This window comes from Balaenoptera borealis, assembly GCF_965194805.1.
Source record: "Balaenoptera borealis genome assembly, chromosome: 13".
NCBI lineage: Eukaryota > Metazoa > Chordata > Mammalia > Artiodactyla > Balaenopteridae > Balaenoptera > Balaenoptera borealis.
Window position 1 is genome coordinate 48,322,647 of NC_138870.1, and position 19,907 is coordinate 48,342,553.

Consider the following 19,907-nt stretch of genomic DNA (forward strand, 5'->3'; position numbering starts at 1 on the left):
AGCTTTTTTTGTGCCTGACTTGTGACAGGTTTTAGAGAACAACAGGTGGGTCTCATTGAAGTGACTGACAGTGTCTGGGAGAACAGGTGTCACCAACTGTGCTGCTGCTGCCTTCAACGCGGATTTATTATGGTGTCCCTAAAATGTCTACCTTGTTCCATCCTACTCCTGTGACATAGAACTCTCTTGTTCGGTTTCGCTTTGTGACGCTTTGGACTATGCTTCTATCCTGGAACTTCCCCAGTTACATTACTTGTGCCACATGGATTCTTTTGGAATTGTTGACTCAAACTTGGAGTTGTCTGGAAAATGTGGTTCATTTGTTGATGTCTGTAGCGTGCTTTGAAGGCTCTCTGCAGTGGTATACACACTGATTCTGGCCTCATTACTGAAATTAATAACACATGGCCCTGTTTCTCCTCTGGATAGTGGGGTGTGGATGGGTGGGGACTGAGGTTTCCTGGACAGCTGTAAGGCAGATTTTGGCATTCTTAGGTCAACAGGGATTCCAGTTATCCAGAGAGCTCACTCAACAGTGCCTCTTTACTTGCCCAGGACTGAGACATTTCTCCCAGTAGAACAAAATAGTTACCATAATGGGCAGACCCAAAATACTGAAAAGAACTCCCATTTGCTCTTACAGGTATCTTTATTTGAAAATTTAAAAATCTCTGGCACATACAGTTCTGAGCATTTAGATTTTGACTTCAGGGTGTATATGTGAATAACTTCAATGTTTTGTGGGTTAAATAGGAAATACCGATCTTAAGATTTAAAACAAACTTAGGCCCTTGCCCCAATATTAACCACTCTAAACTTAGTTTTTTTGTTCTCTTACTTTTGACTTCTCCAGATTCCTGCAGTTTTAGTGCTTTCTGCTGAGGCCACAAAAATTAAAAAGTGGGCAGCTAACATTTTAGGTATATAACAACTAAGGAACGCAGGGATGAGAAAAATGGAGAACATGCTGTGATTTGCAGAGCCTACTGTATCAACATTAAGTAGCTGGATGTTAGACAGAAATTAGTAGAGAAATTCCTTCCTGGTACTGGCACTATCTGCTTTCTTCTGGGGTCTTGCAGTAGGCAGATGCCTTGCCTCAGAAAAGCCCCTTTTCTTTCTTCATCTGGAGCTGTTTCCAGCCAGGCAGAGCAGCAAATTGCCCTCTTGTGATGCCAAACACAGAAACAAAGTCCTGTTCAGAGAGGTAATTCTAAGAGAGAAGACAAAGTTCTTAGTTAGAAGGAAGACCTAGTACCTGTCAGTGCTAACGGGGTCGGGGAAATGGGGCCAAGAGAGAGTCCCAGGTAGTTCCTTGAAAGGGGAAGTAGAATGAATTCTTCAGAAAGTTTTTAATAGACTTAAATTATTCATTGGAGAGTTCTTTGGCTTGTGGAGTCCCACCTTGGCCTCTGAAAGCCCTGGCTGGATTCGCTCACAGCCCTACCTGGCACCAGTGTCTTGCCAGAAGGACAAGAAATGGGTTATATATTATGTACAAGTTCTGAACATCAGGCTTTGGCTGAATGGAGAACTAAATCGAGTGATGGTTTTCCTTGCTTTCTGCCCTTATGTGCCATTTTTTATCCAGACATTTTCAAATGCAAGATCAGGTGGACCTTAGTGAGAGCATAAAATTCTCCTAACATTTATTTATTAATGATTAATGAATATTTTCTGTCCAAGTAAAATTATTAAGATATGGTCTCTGTTTTCAAGAAAGTTGCAGCCCAGATACTTAAGAGTTGGTTAGATAAGACACTGTGGAAAATCCAGAGGCCCTTCCCCTTCAAGGGGGAAATAAATTAGTTCATTCAACATGACTGTTAATTCAATCAGCTGAAACTTAAGGTGTGCCTGTGATCTGCTGGGCACCATTCTAGATGCTGAAAAGCTGAGAATGTGGGCGTGAACAAAACAGACAAGGTCCTTGCTCTTGAGGGTATCACTGGAGCGGGGCAGATAGACGGTGACCCAGTATAAAGGGACTATAGGCGGTGAGGGAGGCAGTGTCGGGGTGGTCAGGGGAGGCCTTCCTGGGGAGGTGGCATTGCAGCTGAGACCTAAATAGTGAGGAGGAGCTGGTTGTCTGATGATCTGGGAGAAAAATGTTTTCAGGCAGGAGCAATAGCAAGCATAAAGGCTCATGTTCGAGGAACAGAAAAACAGCCACTGGCTGAAGGGCGGTAAGTGAAAAGGGTAGTGGTCTGTGAGATGAAATCAGAGGTGGGCAGGGGCCGGATTGTTTGGGGCCTTCGGGGCCATCAGAAGAACTTTGGATTCTAAGTGCAGTGGGAAGCCATTCAAGGTGTTTTAAATAGAAAAGTATCATCTGTTGTAGAAGCCCATTGGTTGTTATGTGGGGAACAGATTGTAGGGCAGGGGTGGAAACCAGTTGGGGGCCATACTGGCAGCAGAGAGATGGAGAGCAGTAGATGGAAGCTAGCTGATGGATTGATGTGGGAGGTGAGAAAAAAGAAGCAAGAAGGAGCCCTGGGTTTTCGGCTTGAGCTCCTGGGTGATTCAGATGTCTATTGAGTGCTTACAGCGCTCCAGATCTGTCCTAGGCTGTATACTGAGATGGTGCTTTACTCATGGAGAGCTCCACTTACATCGGATGCAGCCACTCACCTCCTTTTTGGCAGGGTTCACATCCTCAGGCAACTCCTGACTCTGATTTTTCAACAGAACTTCTACAGGGTAATATTTTGGCTCCGAATTCAGGGAGAGGGTTGTGTCCCTCATATCCTAGGGAGAATAAGAATGTAGACACTGGATAAAAGACTCTTCAGGTCTGTGCAGTTGAAGTTCTGTGTTTATAATATTTAAATTTTGGTTTTTACCACTTGATACTTTATAATCATCCTTTAGAACAATGGTCCCCAAAACTGGCTGCATGTCAGAATCGTCTGGGAATCTAAAATATTAAGATTTTAGGGTCCTTCTTGGGAAGGTGATTCAGTAAGTCTAAGGTAAATCCTGTATAGCCAGTTTGGCCTAGATGTTTTGCTTAAACATCATTTAAATACTGTGATCACATTCCTTCTATTGGTACTTTTACTTGGGCTCTACATTTCCAGCCTTCAAATGACTTCAAGTTGAAGTCATACTTCTTTTAAATATTTTTAAAGGATGCTACATTGCCATTAGCTTTGAAATCCTGAGTTTGTACAGCACAAAGGACAAAACTGCCAGATCGTTTGGACAGTGGTGCCATGTACTTGTCCTGATGTTAAAGAGCTGTTGGATTCCTGGCCAGAAGCTCCACTTCTTTTGGCCATTAAAATAGGGGTAATGGCCTGAGTTTCTGTGGACGCCCCTGTCAGAAACTGATAAACATTATCATTTGGGTTAGAAGCTTATTATTTCTGAAAAATACTACCAGTAAATTTAATTTGTCCTGAATGACGGAGAGAGTTGAATAATAAAATTTGGTTTTGTTTTCGTTGTTTTTTTAAACAGCAAGTCTGTTCTAAATTCTGGAAGGCAGTAAAATAAGGAACTTGGCTCTGAGACCTGCATTTCTACCGATTAAAACAATCTTCATATCAAAATAGACCACCAGAGTGATACTAAGAAGGACATGATAGGGTTTTGGCCATGTTGCATCTGTAGCATTTGCTGTTTCTCTCTGGCTCTGGTTGCCTGTGAACAGCTCCTCCAAGAAACTCACAGCAGTGATTCTCGTGATAGCAGCAGCGTCTCCCAGCTCTTCTTTTAACTGTTCATATGATTTCCCTGCCTGAAAAGAAGAGATAGAAAATACAGCATGAGATGCTGCTTATAGGGGAGGGACATGTCAGGCCTGGTCTGTACCCTCAAGAGAAGCAAAAAAGCCAGGGGACAGAAGACATTTCAGGGATAAGCAAAAATGAAAATCCCCCCTTCTGGGTCTATGCAGGGTTGGAAGGTACTTAAACATGGTCTGCATTCTTTGCTGGTGGCCCCTCAATGCTTCATACTAAGAGCAGTTGACTAGGAGTCAGTAAACCTGGCTTCTTCCTACTGGTTAATTGTGACTTCAGACAAATAACTTCTCTGAGATTCCTCATCTGTTAACACAGGAAACAATGTTCCCTAGCTATCAGGATGTAGAGCTCAAAAAGTAATGTGTGTGGATATACTTTATAAACTTTATTACTTTTTCACACACTGCTTGTTCCTGAGGCAAGCTGTGAATTCTCTAACTGGACTTAGTGCCCTGGTGGGCGCGAAAGAGAAGGAAAGTAAAAAGCGGGAGAGGAGAGGGAGTGGGGGAGATGCGGTCCTGGGTTTACTCAGCCCTTGAGTACCCCGCCATCCCACTGAACTCTCAGTGCCGAGCGCCCTGGCAGTAAGAACATCTTCCCGGTTCTCTCTGTTCTTACGCTCCAAATGTGAGGGTCCCAGGCCAAGAACCAGCCTGTGAATATGGGAGGCTCGAACCCCTGTTTAATGATCAGGATTGGTGTGCCGGTGTCTCGGCCACTGGGGTGAGTGCGCAGGTACTCCTGGGCGGTAGCAAGAGCGCTCTCCTTCTCTGTGGCGTTGGCCTCAGCCCCAATCCACAAGAACACCTGTTGTGGTAGAGACTGAGTATTTGTTATTGCACTCATACCAAGGGCTAAGTATCAATACTAGATCATACATGCTGCCCTGTCTTTCCCTGTCAGCAGTTCACAGCCTCATCAGAGTAAAGCTTTTCTCAGATTCATTTTGATTTATGTATCTCCCAAATCTACATCTCCAGTCCTGAACTCTCTCTCTCTGAACTTTAGCTTCCTGAATCCAGCTTCCTGCAAAACACCTCCTCTTGGCTGACTCCAAGCACGTCAAATATAACACCCCCAAAATGTAGCTCTTTTCTAAACTTGTATCTGTGTCTTCATTCTTGGTGAGTGGTGTCCATTCAGTCACCCAAGGCAATAACCTGGGAGTCATCCTAAATGCCTTCCATAACACCAGGACTTAGCTAATTTACCTCCTATGCTTTTGTCCAATCTGTCACCATCCCTCTGTCTCTACTCCAGAGCTCCTGTGTGGGCCAGCAGCTGCTCTTACTGGACTAGGACGGTAGTCTGCTGATTGGTCTCCCAACATACAGTCTTCTTTTTCCTCACAAGCCATCCCTCCTCTCCTACACTCGCCAGAGTGATCTATCTAAAGCACAGTCTGACCATGTCACTCGCCTGCTTAAATTTCAGTAGCTTTCCCCAATGAATTTCAAATTTCTTGACATGGTAGGTAAGGCCCACCCCTACTTCTTTAGCTCCACCTCTAGGGTGCTTTTTAACTCTGTCTTATGCTCTGATGATACTATTTGTAGTTCCCTGTATACTAGACTATTCATGCCTTGGTTTTCCTTTGCCTGAATGCCCTCTTTACATGATTAATGCCTGTTTATCCTCTGAGTCTGAGAGCCATCTCCTCCAGAAAGTCTTCACTGAATCCCTAAACTGTGTTGAGTGCCCCTTATTTGTGCTCCCATGGCACCTCATACGTACCTCCATCATACTAAAATGATGTTTCTATGTCCGGTCTCCTCCACCCCGCCTCAGCCTGTAAACTCTGAGAGTAGGATGAGGCCCTTGGCCTTGGTGACACCACACCCAGCACAGTGATTAGAACGGACAAGGTGTTGAGTATGTTTGCTGAGCCGAATTGAAGAAAATGGGATGTGGCGGAGGGGCTGCCTTGAAGGTACGCTTTCGTATCCCTTTGTTCCCTAAAAGGCCCGTATCCCTGGGTGTGGAGCCTGCTGCGCTTGGTCCTGAGAGAATGGAGTGCATGATGATAGGATGGCGTGATTTTCCTAAAGCAAAGTGGGAAAATTCCCAGGATGGTGAGTTTTAAACAACATTCTATTCTCTCCAGCCCTGGCAAAAAGCAGGTTCTTCCTTTAGTCACCACTGACAAATGTTTGATTGACTTGGGGATGGTCCAGGGCTACCCTGGCTTTATCTGGGGGGTTGGGGAGAGGTACTACACAAAAAATAGCCTAAAGCTTGAGGATCTTTGTCATTTGTTCCAAGCTCTCTGGCTGTCTTACCTGGTCCCAGGTATCCAGGAGCATCACATCATCTGGGTTCAGGTCATCCTGGGTGAAGTCTGTGATCTCAGTGACAATGAACCGGCCAGTCTTATTGGAACATTCAAAGAGACGGGACTGGGCATCTAGGATTTCCTGCTGTAGTCTGCAATACAGTCCAGTTAGTAGAGGAACTGAGCTGCTTAGAAATCATGTGCAGTTCACAAGTCTGGTAGGCAGGGGGAGCCAAGAGGAGGGGATGCTGTGGTCCTTTACCTTTTGTCATTGGCATAGGGAGTTTTTCCTCCCAGCAGGTCCCAGAACTCAGCTGGCTCCTGGCCCTCAGCCACTGTGTTCTCGGTGCCATCACAGAGAAGTCCGGCCAGCTCCTTAGCCATTGCCCGCTCATCCCCACTAGACCCCTGAGAGTGGGGTGGGGAGAACACAGATGTTAGTTGCACACAGGCACGTTGATGTGGGAAAAAAGTGTCTGAGACTAATAGCTCAGTGCAGCCAGGATCATCTACCAAGCCACAGTACCTCAGCACGGGGAGATAGATAGGTTTGTTCTGGTGCTGGGAGGGGCAGGGGGCAAGGGGCGGGGGGGCACGGAGGAAAACAGTGGTGGCAAAGGACAAGACTAAACTCTGAAACCCACAGTGGATATTGACAAGTCACCTTTGTTTTGCTTTCAGTTGGAATTTTAGCACCTACTTTTGACTATTTTTTAAGAGGAAATTTAAGTTTATTTATTTTTTATTTATTTATTTTTTTTGATGCGGACCATTTTTTCTTTTGTCTTTACTGAATTTGTTCCAATAGTGCTTCTGCTTTATGTTTTGGTCCTTTGGCCCCAAGGCATGTGGGATCTCAGCTCCCCGACCAGGGATCGAACCCGCACCCCCTGCACTGGAAGGCGAAGTCCCAACCACTGGACCGCCAGGGAAGTCCCTTAAGTTTATTTTTTAAATTATATATAGGAAAATTCACTCTTTTTGCCGTAGAGTTCTATGACTCCTGACGAATGCATAGAATCATGCTGCCACCACCACAACAAAAACAGAGCAGTCGTGTCACCACTGCCAAAAATTCCCTCGGGCTACCTACCCCTTTGTAGTCAAACCCTCCCTGAATCCTTAACCTCTGGCAACCACTGATCTGTTCTCCATCATGATAGTTTTGCCTTTTCCAGCACGTCATAAATGGAATCATACACTATGTAGCCTTTGTGCTAGTGCACTGTGCACTTAGCATAATGCATTTGAGATTCATCCTTGCAGTTGCGGGTATCAACAGCTTGTTCCTTTCCATAGCTGAGTAGTATCCCATTGTGTGGACGCACCGCTGTTTGTTTATCCATCCTCCAGCTGGTTTGCTTCCAGTTTTTGGTGATTACAAATCAAGGTGCTATAAACATTTGTGTACAGGTTTTTGTGTGAAGATAGTTTTTTATTTCGCATGGGTACATACCCAGGAATGGGGTTGCTGGGTCGTATGTTAAGTGTATGTTTTATAAGAAACTGTCAAATTGTTCTCCGAAGGCCGTATTTGCTTTCCCACCAGCAGTGTGTGAGAATTCCTATTGCTCTGCGTCCTCACCAGCACTTGATATTATCTTTATTTTTTTCAGTCATTCTAATAGGTGTGTAGTGGTATCTCATTGGGGTTTTCATTTGCATTTCCCCAATGACTAACGATGTTGAGCATCTTTTCCTGTTCAATTCTCTTTTGCAAAACAATTTTAGTGCTTTTTAATGCAGATGCAATCTAAATTGACAAAAATCACATTTTTAGTGTTTTTGTTCAGTGTTCATGGCTGTCCTGTTACAGTTCACCAAACTGGTGTGGAAAGATTGACTTATCCAGCCTGCATCCAGCCTCCATGTGTTTAGAGGTTTATGGATGGTCTCCTGGATATAAGCAGTGTGTTAGTGAGTTTCTAATTGGAGGCCTAACTGTGGGGAACATTGTCAGTCCCTTTGAAGATCCTTTAGGAGAAGGTTCCTTTTTTTGAGGATTGCTCCAGCCTACTCTTTAGTTCCTTTGCCCTTGCTGACAGGAGGGTTGGTGCAGGGCTGGGCTCTGAGGGGCTGGTACGACCACTGGGCCAGCCATCCTACCTTGCCATACCACAGGTAGTGCTCTGTCTGGGTCCGCAGCAGAAAGACATCATTGGAGTTTAGGGAGGAGGTGAAGGCTGGAACCTCCACCGCTTTGGTGTTAGATTTGTCGTTTCCTTGAATCTGGAAGAGCCTTACCGGAGGATCGGGCTCGGCATTTCCCTTCCTGGAAGTCCCACCCTAGACAGAGAGAAAAGCAGAGTCCGGAACTAAGGTGCACCATGTGCGCCGGGCACTGGGCTAGCATTGTGGAGAACATGGATGTGTTTGTTTGACACCGTCTTTGCCCTCAAGGAGCGTCTAGGCTAACGGGGAGAGGCTGAGGTGAGCTGGAGTTATGGTACCAATAGTATTAGCTTTCATTCTGAGACCTTGGTTATATGCCAGGCTCTTTGCTGGTGCCTTATCTACATCATTTTATAGATCCTCATAATAACTTTGTGAAGTAGGTATTATTATCCCACAGTGCAGATGGGGAAACAGGCTTAGAAACTTGGCTAATAAATGACAAGACTAGGACTTGACCACAGTCTTGTGTATATCAAACATGTGACATTATACATTCCTGGTAGTGCTTCAGCCAGGGCTTCATGGAAGAAACGGAACTTGAATCTGAAGGGGCACATTCTCTGGGGGAGGTGGACAGGTAATGATATGGCACATGTGAGGTCTAATGAGGACACCCACCTGACGGGAGTGGAGTGTGTAGGCTAGGGAGCTGAGGGTGATGCGCCTGCACAGGTAATATGGGTCAGATTATAAAAGACCTTGAACATGAATTAGGAAGTGGTTTGGACCTGAAGCCCTAGGCAGTCGGGATTCACTTCAGTGTCTTAGAGAGATTCACCCCCTTGTCTATGTCTTCCCCAAGCCCTGCTCTCCACCCCTCCTCTCCTCTACTGTAGTCTCCTGCTGACCTGCTGGTTCTGAGCATTCTGCTTATGGTGTAATTTTATCTGAGGGCTCTCACCTCGAAGATAACCAGCTTTCCTTTGAAGATGGCCATGAAGTGGCGTGGCTCCTTCCCCATGGTAACCCGAACCTGCACAGGGGCCCCATCAAACTGCCGGTCCACCTCCACCGCCTGGTATGCCGAGGCTGCCAGCTCATCCTGTGAGGCGTGGCGGCCCTGCAGTGGTGAGCGGGTGCGATGGGTCCCTGCTACCCCCGGCCCTAGCTCAGTGGCCAGAGGAGGCGCCAGGATCCAAAGCTGAGAGCCTGCCCCAGGCCTACCTGCCAGATGTACAAGATGTAGTGCGGCTTCCCGTGCATCTCGTACGTATAGAGAACCAGATAGCAGTCTCCCCCATAAAAGAAGCCATACCACTGATGCTCCACGGGGACCAGCTCCAGGTTTTCAATTCTCCAGACCTAGGCATAGAAGGAGACACAGTTCCCCAGAGATGGGAGTCCTGTGAAGAAACAGCTACCTGGAGGGAACTGGGCCATGCTTAGCAGAGAATCCAGGTGGGGGAGGCACTAACGTCCATTCAAAGTACACCTTCCCCCTCTGGTGCTTCTTTCCAGTGGTGAGGGCTTATCACATTTGCATGATTTGAATCCCAAGAACTGGATCGTCCCTGGTCAGATGCATCCCCATCATGGCTCAGAGATGATTTGAATATGTCTGCCAGGTGAGTTATTGATAGCACACTGGAGTATCTACCTTTCACTTCCGTGAAGAATTGTGGGAAAACCCTGCAGACTCAGACACCCCTTTGAATAGTCCTGAGGTGCCAGAGGTGGAAAGGAAAGCAAAGCAGACACGGAATCACGTGCCCCTTCTGTACAGCAGAGCAACCAGGAGGGCCAGTGCTGCCGCCTGCCCTGGGATGTGGGTCACTGGGCTTACCTCAACGTTGCCGTTGCCGTCGTCGACCATTCTTTCCTGGGCTGCCACCTCTGGTTTGGTGTGCAACAGAGTCACATCAAATTTATCCTGGAAAACGTTAGCTGCACGGAAGGGGTTGGGAGAAGCCAAGTGAGCAAAAAGCACCTGTGCCTGCCTTTCTAAAGAGTCCTGGCAGTGAGAACACGATCTGGGGGCAATCTTACCGATTTTACCAATGCTGAACGTTTTCCCCAGACCCACGGTCTGTTCCTTCACTGACCACTTCTGGAACAGCTGCTTGAACATGGCTGACTCGGTACCATCACTGACGGTCTCCACGTTGGTACTGCTGGGGTAGCCCTTCATCTTGATGAAGTTCTGCAGGTGCCCCCCCCCCCCAACCCCCGAAGGACAGGTCAGTCAGGGACTGCACTGGGCTCTTGACTTGGCTGGTGATTCACCCCTGTGAAGCCAGTTGGTAGGATTGTTCCCTTCTGGGAGTCAGAGTCAAATTCTAACTCACTTCTGTCTAGGGACCAAGTTACCTGCCCTCAAGGAAAGGACTGAGCGGAACATTTTGGCATCTCTTCATTGGCCTGTCCTGATTATTACTGATTTTTTTTTTTTTTTGTAAGATCCTCTATTCTGTGTTCCTTCAGCACTCCTGTACTCTACTGACTTTGTATCACCTTCATTGCCCCTTTCTTGCTTTGTAAGTGCATCCTGCCTGGTTCATCTGCATGGGTCTGCACAATGTCATAAGCTCCTTGAGGACAGGGCCATTGACCTTGATATGTGATATCTCCTTCAATAATAACCGCCACCTTTTACTGAGCAGCTGTGTGTGCCAGGTATTGTTCTGAGTGCTTTATAAATGTTACTTAATCCTCACAACAACCCCAGGAGATGGCATTAAACCTGGATTTGAATCCCAGTTTGTCTGTCTGACTTTGAAGTCATGTATGTAACTGCGATGTTCTATGCTCTGGTGCCTCATATGGCTCTCTGAGCACATCTGATGTGTTATGGACAGAATTTTTTGGACACGATTGCACATCCATAGCTCCTACCAGAGCTTTAGACATGGCCATCTGTTTCTCAACCTTTGTGGCTCCTCTTCCTTTCCACACATAGATCTTGGTTCCACTTTGGTCCAGGATGTAGCAGTCCTGAAGCAGATGGTCAGGGATAAAAGTGGTTACTCCTGGGCTTCCCTGCTGGCGCAGTGGTTAAGAATCCGCCTGCCAATGCAGGGGACAAGGGTTCAAGCCCTGGTCCGGGAAGATCCCACATGCCGCGGAGCAATGAAGCCCGTGCGCCACAACTACTGAGCCTGCGCTCTAGAGCCCAAAAGCCACAACTACTGAGTCCTCGTGCCCCAACTACTGAAGCCCGCGTGCCTAGAGCCCGTGCTCCGCAACAAGAGAAGCCACCGCAATGAGAAGCCCACGCACCGCAACGAAGAGTAGCCCCCGCTGACCGCAACTGGAGAAAGCACACACGCAGCAAGGAAGACCCAACGCAGCCAAAAATAAATAAATTAAATAAATAAATTAAAAAAAAAAAAAAAAAAAAGTGGTTACTCCTGCCCAAGACCATGAGGAAGGCCTTTCCCTAGGGTCTGCCTCTGAAGCCAGGTCTGGCTACCCCAAGCCAAGCCCACCCAAGCTCTACTTACATCATGGTTCAGTAAGCCCTGGACCAGAGGCCTCGTTGCTACCTCTGTGACCGCCAGCTGCCCAGCTGAGTCTGAGACACTAGAGAAGGGGAGAAGTTAGCCTGTACCTTCTCTTCTACAAAGCATCGTGTAGTCAATCTGATATTTCATGGCTTTGTCTTAGAATGGAGTTTCTGGGTAGAGTTCGACTTCGTGCGACAGGCATGGCTTGAATGCAGACAGGAATGTGATGCACTCTGTTCTCCCGAACGTTATCCTGTCCACATCCCTAGGCACGTATAGATCTGAGCAAAGGAATGGTCTCCCCCAGAGACCAGGAAGAGTTGCTAACAAGAGCAGATGGTAGCTGCTCAGGGAACACCGAGCTCCTTATAGAAGCTGCATTTGAAAAAGACTGAAAGAAAGCCAGTCACCTGCACCCCAAACGAGGAGCCAAGCAGAAGTGCTGGTTTTCCGGGGGGACACCTTCCCCCTACCCCAGCTTCCAACCAGCAGCCAGGCTTAACTACTCACTGATACAGCGTGATATTTGATTTCTGCTGCTGATCTATGATCTCATCGGGGACCGCAGGCTTGATAATGGAGTGCCGGCCGAGGGTGTCCTGAAGGACCTTCATCAGCTCTGGACTGGCCGCCTCCTTGTCTCCCTCTATTACTCCTATTTCAGCACGGCCCCCTCGCTCCCTGTCCCGAATATCCTTTGCCAGAAGCATAGCCTGTAAAGAAGCCCGAGGAAGCACTCAGCTCCCGGAGGAGCAGCCTGGATCCCAGACACAGGAGTTCCCCTGATGCTGAGGAGCCCCGGCTGAGTCGCGGGCTCGCACATGTGGCCTGTCTCTGAAACAGATGCTGCTCAAAGGCAGGGGTCTGGCTTGAAGGGCAGGAAAGAGCCAGCGAGGAAAGAAGAAGGAAAGGGCAGCTGAGGGAGTGCAAGCCCCTGAGGCCCTGGGGGAGAGGAGGGAGCAACAGAACAGGCCACACCTTCAGACGCTCCCTACTGCTGCTCTCTGGGCCATTCCACTGGATGATGACCTTCCCAAGGTCCAGCAGGAAGACATCACCTCGGTTAAAACTGTCCCAGCTCATTTCCACCTGCAGGGGAGGTAGACATTATGTAGGAGGAGTTCTTAGGTGCTAGGCGGAGAGGCCCTGGGCCCAGGACAGACAAGGGGCAGGACTTACCTCGGTGGCCCTGATGTTTCTCTTCCCCTTCACGTGCAGCAGCCGCTTCACGTCGTAGGTATTGGTCTCCACGTGCTTCATCCCAGAGGCCACACCCCCCTTCTTGTAGCTGAGGGAACATCCGTTATTTATTGAGCACCTGCTATGTGCTAGGTACTGGGGAGACAGTTGTGGGTCACACAGATGCAACCTCTGCCCACGCGGGTGACGACAGTAAACGAGCCGGGTAAACATAGATGCTGGTCACCACTGCCACAGAGGTGCACTCAGCGGTGGGCTTTTGGACAGCGTGTTCAGGGCAGTCTTCTCCGAAGGACTGACATTTGAGCTGGGATATTAAGAGTAGGAACCAACCACCAGAGGACTAGTTCTCCAGACAGAGGGTGCATCACTGATGAAGTCCCCAGAGCACAGAAGAACTTGTTTTGTTTCGTTCTAGAAACTGTGTGAATGTCGCGTGTGATGGGGAGAGGGGCACAGGTCAGGCGGGAGCAGAAACGTTAATGACACCGTGGCCTTAAAACCAACTCACTCCAGGAATCCGCTCTCCCGCCCCTGGCCCTCACCCCAGCCCAGCCCCCCCCCCCGGCGTCCCACACGTGAAGGGCACGCAGAAAGCCACGGGGAGCAGAGGGTTCCCTGGTGACTCACTGTGGTGCTCTGTGCCCAGTAGGTCCTCAGTGGGGACTGCTGACCTGCAAGAAGCTGGCCTTGGACCAGCCTCAGAACTCTCAAGCCCACTGGAATTCCTTTTTCTTTTCAATCTCAAGTGCAAAGTTTTGAGGTAATCAAGCTCCTCAGTTCGTGGAAGGTTTTCACCATTGGCCTTTATGAGAACCCTCTCTTGTAGTAAGTATTTGTGTGTTCCCTTTTATCTGCATACCCTACCCCCCTTTCTCTCCCCTCCATAGGCATCCATTCTAACAGTTTAACATCTGTCTTTTTATTTTCTTTCTGGTAAAATGTGGCCTGTTGTTTTGAGTTTATGTATTTTTTTAAAAACAGACACTGGCATTCTGTTCTATATTTCAAGCCTGTTTCTACCTGTGCTCCCTAAGCCCCGTGTTTTTAAGGTCTGTCCACATGTCCGATGTGCCTCTAATCTGTTGCTTCCAGCTGTGGTATGGTACTCCGCCGTGTCGCGGAGTGTTTTTCCTGTCCACGTTGCCTGCAGCTTCCCACCACCACTAACGTGAACGTTCTGGTTCATGTGCCCTTGTGGACCTGGGAACGTGAGCGCTCCTTTGGGTCACACCCCGGGGGGTGAGATCTGCCCCAGTGGCAGCAGACTACTCTCCGGAATGCTGGGCCAGTCCTCACTTGCACCAGCAGGGCACCTGTCTCCCCAGAGCTTCGAGGACACTTGGCGCCTCTCAGCTCTCTAATTTACGCTGCTCTAGTAGGTGGAAATGATGGCTTTGTTTGGATTTGCATTTCTCTGATGACTTTCTTCATATACGTTTTGGCCCTTTTGGTTTCCTCTTTGGTAAACTGCGGTTACGTCCTTGCTCTGTGCATAGCTACTCACATGATGCCCTGCTTGAAGTAGCCGCGGAAGGTGTCGGACTCGTGGCACTGGACCTCCCGGTGCTGCACGGGGCTGCCCCCCAGGTAGTCGTCCAGCTGCGTAGTGTAGATGGCTGCGCAGCTCTTCTCATCCTGCGAGGAGTCCTTCCCAATCCAGAAGTGGATGTCCTGGGAGAGGATGCTGCCCACTCTCCGGGTCTGGGATGTAGTCAGAGAGATGAGGTCAGGCGCCAGCTCGCCTCCCCTTCGCTGCTGGCCCTTCTGGCGTGGGAAGAACGTGGCCTACGGTGACTTGTGTCCTGCCCTTGGCAGGCTTGGGGCCCCTCCCTCCCTGCAGTGGCCCGGGTGCAGACCTCCTCTGTGGCTCAAGCCCTGGCAGCCCAAATCCCTCCCCACATCTGGGGAATGTTGACAGCTTATTGTTCTCAAAATAAACAGAGACCAACGGGGATCTTTTCCGGGTTGGACTGCAGGCTTTTCTTGCTGCTCCTTCGCACCCCTGCGCTTGCACATCTGGCACAGTGCTGCTGTCCATCTGCATGGCTCTGTCAGTACTGTCCACGCGGGAGATTGTTTCCTCCGCTAGATGAGTACTTTGAGGCCAGAGATGGCCTTGTATCCACCTGGCCTTCCTTCACAGCACTGTCATCTGGGGTCTGGGTCCCGGAGGGAGAAGTGCTGCTGTAGGCTACTCGCTGAGGTTCAGACTGAGGGCCACACCCATACCCTCTGATGCAAAATTTAAAACCCTGGCCTAAGAAACCCTTTGATAGTCAAAGTGGAGGCCTGTTCTATATAACAGCAAGGAAGAATCAAAATGGATACCAGATTAACCTCATGGGCAGATCTCCCAGTGGGGCCCCAGAGCTGGCTCTCAGGGGAGCAGCTCATGGGAATGGGGGGTATGGTGCTCACCGAGAGGATGAGGTAGCAGTCCCCCTCATAGAAGGTGCCGTGGGCATTCAGGGGCACCAGCGCCAGCTCCATTTTCTGGAAGGACAAGGGGTGTGTATAGGCTGCATTCTCTCCCTCCTCCCCCGACCCCCCCAGGCCTCCCCCTGCACGCCATCATTGACACAGGCAGCAGGGGAGAGAAGGGAGATGTCCCCACGGGGCGTGGCGGTCAGCCACAGGATTAGTGCGGCCACCCCTCTGGCTTCTGCTGAACTCCACCTGCCCGGCCCTGGCTCTGGATCCCGGTGCCTGTCCTCACCCCATCCTCCTCGCGCCGCCTGCTTGGCCTCATCTTGCTACAGCCTGTGAGCCGCCTCAGTCCTTTGTAGAGTTGGGTGTAAGCCCTCAAGTAAAAGCCCATCTCTGAGCCGCTGCACCAGAGTGCCTCCAGCGCTGACTCTGACCACCCAGAGCTGGCCAAGTTCTGAGAGAACGGGGGGAGCCAGGATTCTGTGAGGCTCTGGGGGGGGGGAGTGCCGGCCGTGTGCAGGCTTCCTGCCGAGGGCTCTGTATTTGGAGTCTGGGTTGGAGCCCTGATGCACCTGTCACCTGCATGTCTGGCTCGTCCCAGGAGAGCCATTGCAATGGCCTCAGACGTGGACTTTCATCACTATCTCCAAGTAGGTAAACCTGCAGTCATGTTTGAGTGTATTCTGTGTAAAATATGTGTGTTAAATGTAAAAATGTTAAATATCCCACAATTTGCTTAACTCTTTTAGTACTTATTAGTTTTTAAATAAACCGGGAGCCTTAAAACAGTGGGAGTGACCTGGGCTCTCACAAGCTCTGAGCTGCTTGCTGGGGGGCTGTGACTCCCCTCGTGGTGGAGGATGGTGAGGTGGGGCACATCACCTCTGCGTTTTCTGCAGCAGAGCCACTCACTGGGCTCAGAGCAGGGAGGTGGGGTGAGGCTGCCAGGCCAGGGCGGTTCCCAACTATAGACCGCTAGAGCTTGAGGTCAGCCAGAGGGGCTCAAGCCCGAGTGGGAGAAGGGATGAGCAGGGCACCGATCTGTGCTGTACCCGCCAAATCTTCCTACCACCCTGCAGGAGCCAGAGTGCCCCGTGGAAGACAGGTTCCATTGTCCTGACAGAAGCGGCCAGGTGTCTCGGGGCTTGGGCCCCACCCATCTCTCCAGGGCATTTACTAGAAATGCAGATGGCTGGATAAAAGGCAAGCCTATTTTTGCTTGGAGCCCTGCTCTCCAAGGCCAAGAACGTTTCCTCCACCTGTCACCCGCCTGCTCTGAGCACCCAGGAGGGGTCAAGGATCGGAAAACGTGCCCTTTGGAGCTGCCTCTCACTGTTGTTGAACCACAGACAGGAGACCAAGGCATGTGGAGGGCCTTCAGCAGACCAGAGTCTTCTGCCCCCATCCAGCCCAGCTCACCTCTATTCTCCAGGTGATGATCCCAGGGTCGTTGCCCACAGCCTGAAAGGCGCTGCTCAGAGACATGGCACTTGTCTTCCTGGGACTGAAACATCACAGAGCAAGCACGGAGATGACGCCTCTCACAGCAGTCATCCAGCCAGCTTTCCTCCTAAGTCACTTCCCAATCTCTTGTCAGCCATCCTGCCATGTCCTTGTGGTGCATCCCTGCACTATCTCACAGTGATGCGGAAAATGACTTGTCCAAGTTCATGTCATAAGGCTGGCTGGCCCAGGGATCCCCACCGGAAATTCTGCTTCCCACTTGCCACTTTCCTTGTTAAGAGCTCTGACAACACAGCCATGATTATTTACTGAAGGGGTGACAAATATGCTAAGCCCTGTGCTGGTTGACTTTATGTTCTCTCATTTAATTCTCATAAGCTGAGTATATTTTCTTTGTCTTACATTGTGGGAAAATTGAGGTTCAGGGAGGTTAAATAATTTACTCAATATCACTAGAATGAAATCCATACCTGATCTTAAAATCTGTGCTCTTTTCTAGTTTCTGTGATGTACTGCAGCCCTTCGTAACTTACCTAAATTCAGTGGCATATGGGATTGAAAAGCCCATGTCGGAATAAGTATTTCCAAACTGGGTTTCCTTCTTTCATTCCCAATCCCTCTAACTCTCCCAGACTCCCTGCTTGCCAGGTCCTCTCCACAGTCAACAATTTGATCTTTTACTTCCCAGACTTTTTTAAGTAAACTATCCTAAAACTCAGACAACCCATTCTGCTTCTGTCACATGACTAATATATTCCCTGTGTCTCACAGAAGAAAAGGGAAAGTAAAATGGCAGGGCTGGGCCTGGGACAAAGAGTTCAGGGTGCCAGCAGGGGTAGGTAGGCGTGGCCTGTGGGCAGACCCTCCCCCCACCCCCCGCCCCCTCCCACACAGACCCAGACAGTGGTTCTGTGGCCGCCCACAGACAGGGTGGGGAGAGGGAGGAAGAGGTAAAGAGAAGTGTGGACTGCGTACCATCTCTGTTCGAAGTGTGTCTAGGGTTATCAAGCACCTACACGTCCATGGCCACACAGGCTTTAAATAATGAAAATTCCTGCCTGGTTCTTGCTCTCAAGGGGCTTGCAATCTGATTGATACACATCACTGATGAACGCTCTCAAGAGGCAAAGGAAAAAGGAAGGGCCTGATGAAGTTACATAGGATAAAGAAAAAGAAACAAAAGAAAAAACAACCCCACCCAGAAAGGACTATCTGGGGTTTTGCTATTTGGAGGCATATTGTGCTTGTTAAGAGGAGCATGTCTGGCCATTCTTTTCTTAAGCCTTGGCGGATGAACCCAGGTTTGGAGAGTATGTGCCATTATCTAGTATGGACATTGGCAAAAAAACAAAACAAAAGACAAACAAAAAACTCTCTTTGTCTACTGCTACAGCAGGACTAAAGCAGAGCAGTGATGCGGAGCTGCCAGTGTTTAAGGATTTAATTTGATAATTGGCACTGCCCCACCCTGTGCTGCTTAGAATTGCCAGGAAATATTTGTTCAGGTTTTCTTCAGACCCTAGATTTCAGTCATTAAAGGCAAATGCTGTGACCCAATTAGGGGAAGGGGACAAGGAATTCATTCCTTGGAGAGAGGTTAAGAGTAAACCTGGTAAAAGTCAAACCAGCTGGCACTAATTAGAACTGTGAGTCCAGAGGCCAAAAACAGTCCCATTTTCCAGCAGGGACTTAGCAATCAAAATGCTCACTGGGCCAGGGTCCCTGAAATGCAGGAGAGGACATGCTCAAAGCAGGGACTTTGCCATACTGGAACACCCAGAAAATGTGACTGGGGGACTGAGCAAAGTCCCCCAAAGCTCAGTCTCTCCCTCCCTCCTCCTCAAGTCCTGATTTATCAACTCAGCACCCTTTGAGACCACTGCACAAACCGCTGGGCGGGGTGCAGTTTTGAAATCCCAGTTTAAAAGCTGGTGGCCCTTAATTCTTACCAATACTCCTAGGAACGGACCCCAGAGGAAGCTGGTTTAAATGTCTGCCTTGCCCCATACCATCTCTTTGAGATGGGTGAATCTTTCCAAGCTTTTGAAAGTGTGCCCTATGTTTTGTGGTCTCTAAAAAGCACCTCGACTTCTCAGCAGGAAGTTTGCAAAACTGGTCACAAACTCCTGGTTCAACCCTTTAAAAGCCTCATCTGAGAACACAAAGCCAAGGAAATTTTAATCTCCTCTCTCTTTTGTTTCTTTCTAGTTCAAGTAAAATTGCTCTATTGACGTGCATCCATAAACCAAATAGAACTTACCTTGCCTTCTCTCTCAGCGGTCTTCCCAGTTTTCTGGCGGGTAAGCACTGTTGAGGAACCACCCAATGCTGGAGGTTCCAGGTCCTGCTGCCTTACCTTAGTAATGGCTGCGCATACACTGGGTTATATTTGCTTGCGTTTGCATCCTAACCGCATTTTCCTAGTCCTGGCCAATCACAGCCAACCTAGCCCTGGGCTTGACTTATTCAAACCAGAGAGAAAGCTGTATCTGTTCCTATTCAAAACAGCAAAAACAAGAGCAGACTTTTAAAGGCTTCTTTTAACTCCAGCTCCACGCCCTGATCTAATTGATTTTTTAAAAGTGCACAGCCCATCAATAATGCAGGAAAGAGGGTGGGAGGATATGAAATTTGCCATATTGTAGATATGAATGCATTACACTGATGACAGGAAGCAGGGGCTGGGGCTGCCCACCCCCGCCCCTCCAAGCGCTTGGGATGTCCAGGCTGGCAAGTGCCTCCCGAGAAGCTCCTGGGCATTTCTCAGAGGGGAAGTCTGGGAGAAGGGCCTGGAGTGAGTTATTAGGTCATCCTGTTTTGCCCCTTGGGGTCATATATCAGTCCAGTCAATATCTGAGTGCCTACTATGTGCCAAGAACCACGCTGGGCTCTGCGTTTCAAGGCTCCTAGTTTGGGGAAATCGGTAAGGGGCACAGAAGGAAGACTCTAAATCCCTTGGGGCTTCTGGTTCCTCCCCAGAAGTCAACAGGACACCAAGGATATGCTTATTAAGCACCTGGATGGCAATGCGGTTGATTCCACATGGGGGCCAGGGAAGAGCTAATGTAGCCCGACTTCTGTAACCTTGAGCAAAATCCCTGTGCTGAGTGAGTGCGTGGCTGGTCCCCCAGCTTGGGCGCCCCAGCCTCGTCATGACAGAGGCGTTTTAAGGGA

The 19,907-nt window shown here is 49.1% G+C and overlaps 2 protein-coding genes across 14 annotated transcripts in view; one reads left to right on the forward strand and one right to left on the reverse strand.

Moving 5' to 3' along the window:
- The window catches only part of LOC309609570 (EEF1A lysine methyltransferase 3), a 33,465-nt gene extending 16,189 nt beyond the window's left edge, over window positions 1–17,276 (forward strand). Inside the window, exon 6 of one of the 4 annotated variants that reach the window (XM_082351276.1) lies at window positions 17,233–17,276. In XM_082351276.1, coding sequence (XP_082207402.1) covers window positions 17,233–17,261 — 29 coding nt within the window. In that variant the 3' untranslated portion in view covers window positions 17,262–17,276. Of the gene's footprint in view, window positions 1–4,757; window positions 4,782–5,009; window positions 5,689–5,711; window positions 5,989–17,232 lie in introns of those variants that run through there. The other 3 variants (XM_082351274.1, XM_082351275.1, XM_082351277.1) reach the window with 3 other exon arrangements.
- Window positions 631–19,841, reverse strand: AVIL (advillin). 10 transcript variants are annotated; one of them, XM_082351229.1, is made up of 20 exons: window positions 17,709–19,841; window positions 16,689–16,773; window positions 15,261–15,335; window positions 14,347–14,543; window positions 12,819–12,927; window positions 12,618–12,728; window positions 12,150–12,352; window positions 11,637–11,715; window positions 11,029–11,127; window positions 10,183–10,336; window positions 9,980–10,080; window positions 9,361–9,498; window positions 9,098–9,256; window positions 8,128–8,307; window positions 6,284–6,429; window positions 6,029–6,173; window positions 4,368–4,556; window positions 3,674–3,742; window positions 2,632–2,748; window positions 631–1,213 (listed from the first exon to the last, which is right to left on the reverse strand). In XM_082351229.1, exons 2-20 carry the CDS (start codon window positions 16,752–16,754, stop codon window positions 1,100–1,102), a joined length of 2,451 nt encoding a protein of 816 aa, XP_082207355.1. In that variant the 5' UTR covers window positions 16,755–16,773; window positions 17,709–19,841; the 3' UTR covers window positions 631–1,099. The 10 variants fall into 10 exon arrangements, with proteins under 10 accessions (XP_082207355.1, XP_082207347.1, XP_082207352.1 ...); XM_082351221.1 differs by having other exon boundaries at window positions 18,994–19,009; XM_082351226.1 differs by having other exon boundaries at window positions 9,980–10,336.
- Window positions 19,842–19,907: the final 66 nt, after the last annotated feature.

Excerpts from the sequence above, each read along its gene's own strand:
- AVIL (XM_082351220.1), bottom strand. The coding sequence starts at position 15,879 with ATGGCTCTCCTGGGACGAGCCAGACATGCAGGTGACAGGTGCATCAGG. Across the intron at positions 9,257-9,360 it reads ACATCTTGTACATCTGGCAG|GGCCGCCACGCCTCACAGGA; the intron begins GTAGGCCTGGGG and ends TCACCACTGCAG. Across the intron at positions 6,174-6,283 it reads CCCTATGCCAATGACAAAAG|ACTACAGCAGGAAATCCTAG; the intron begins GTAAAGGACCAC and ends ACTGTATTGCAG.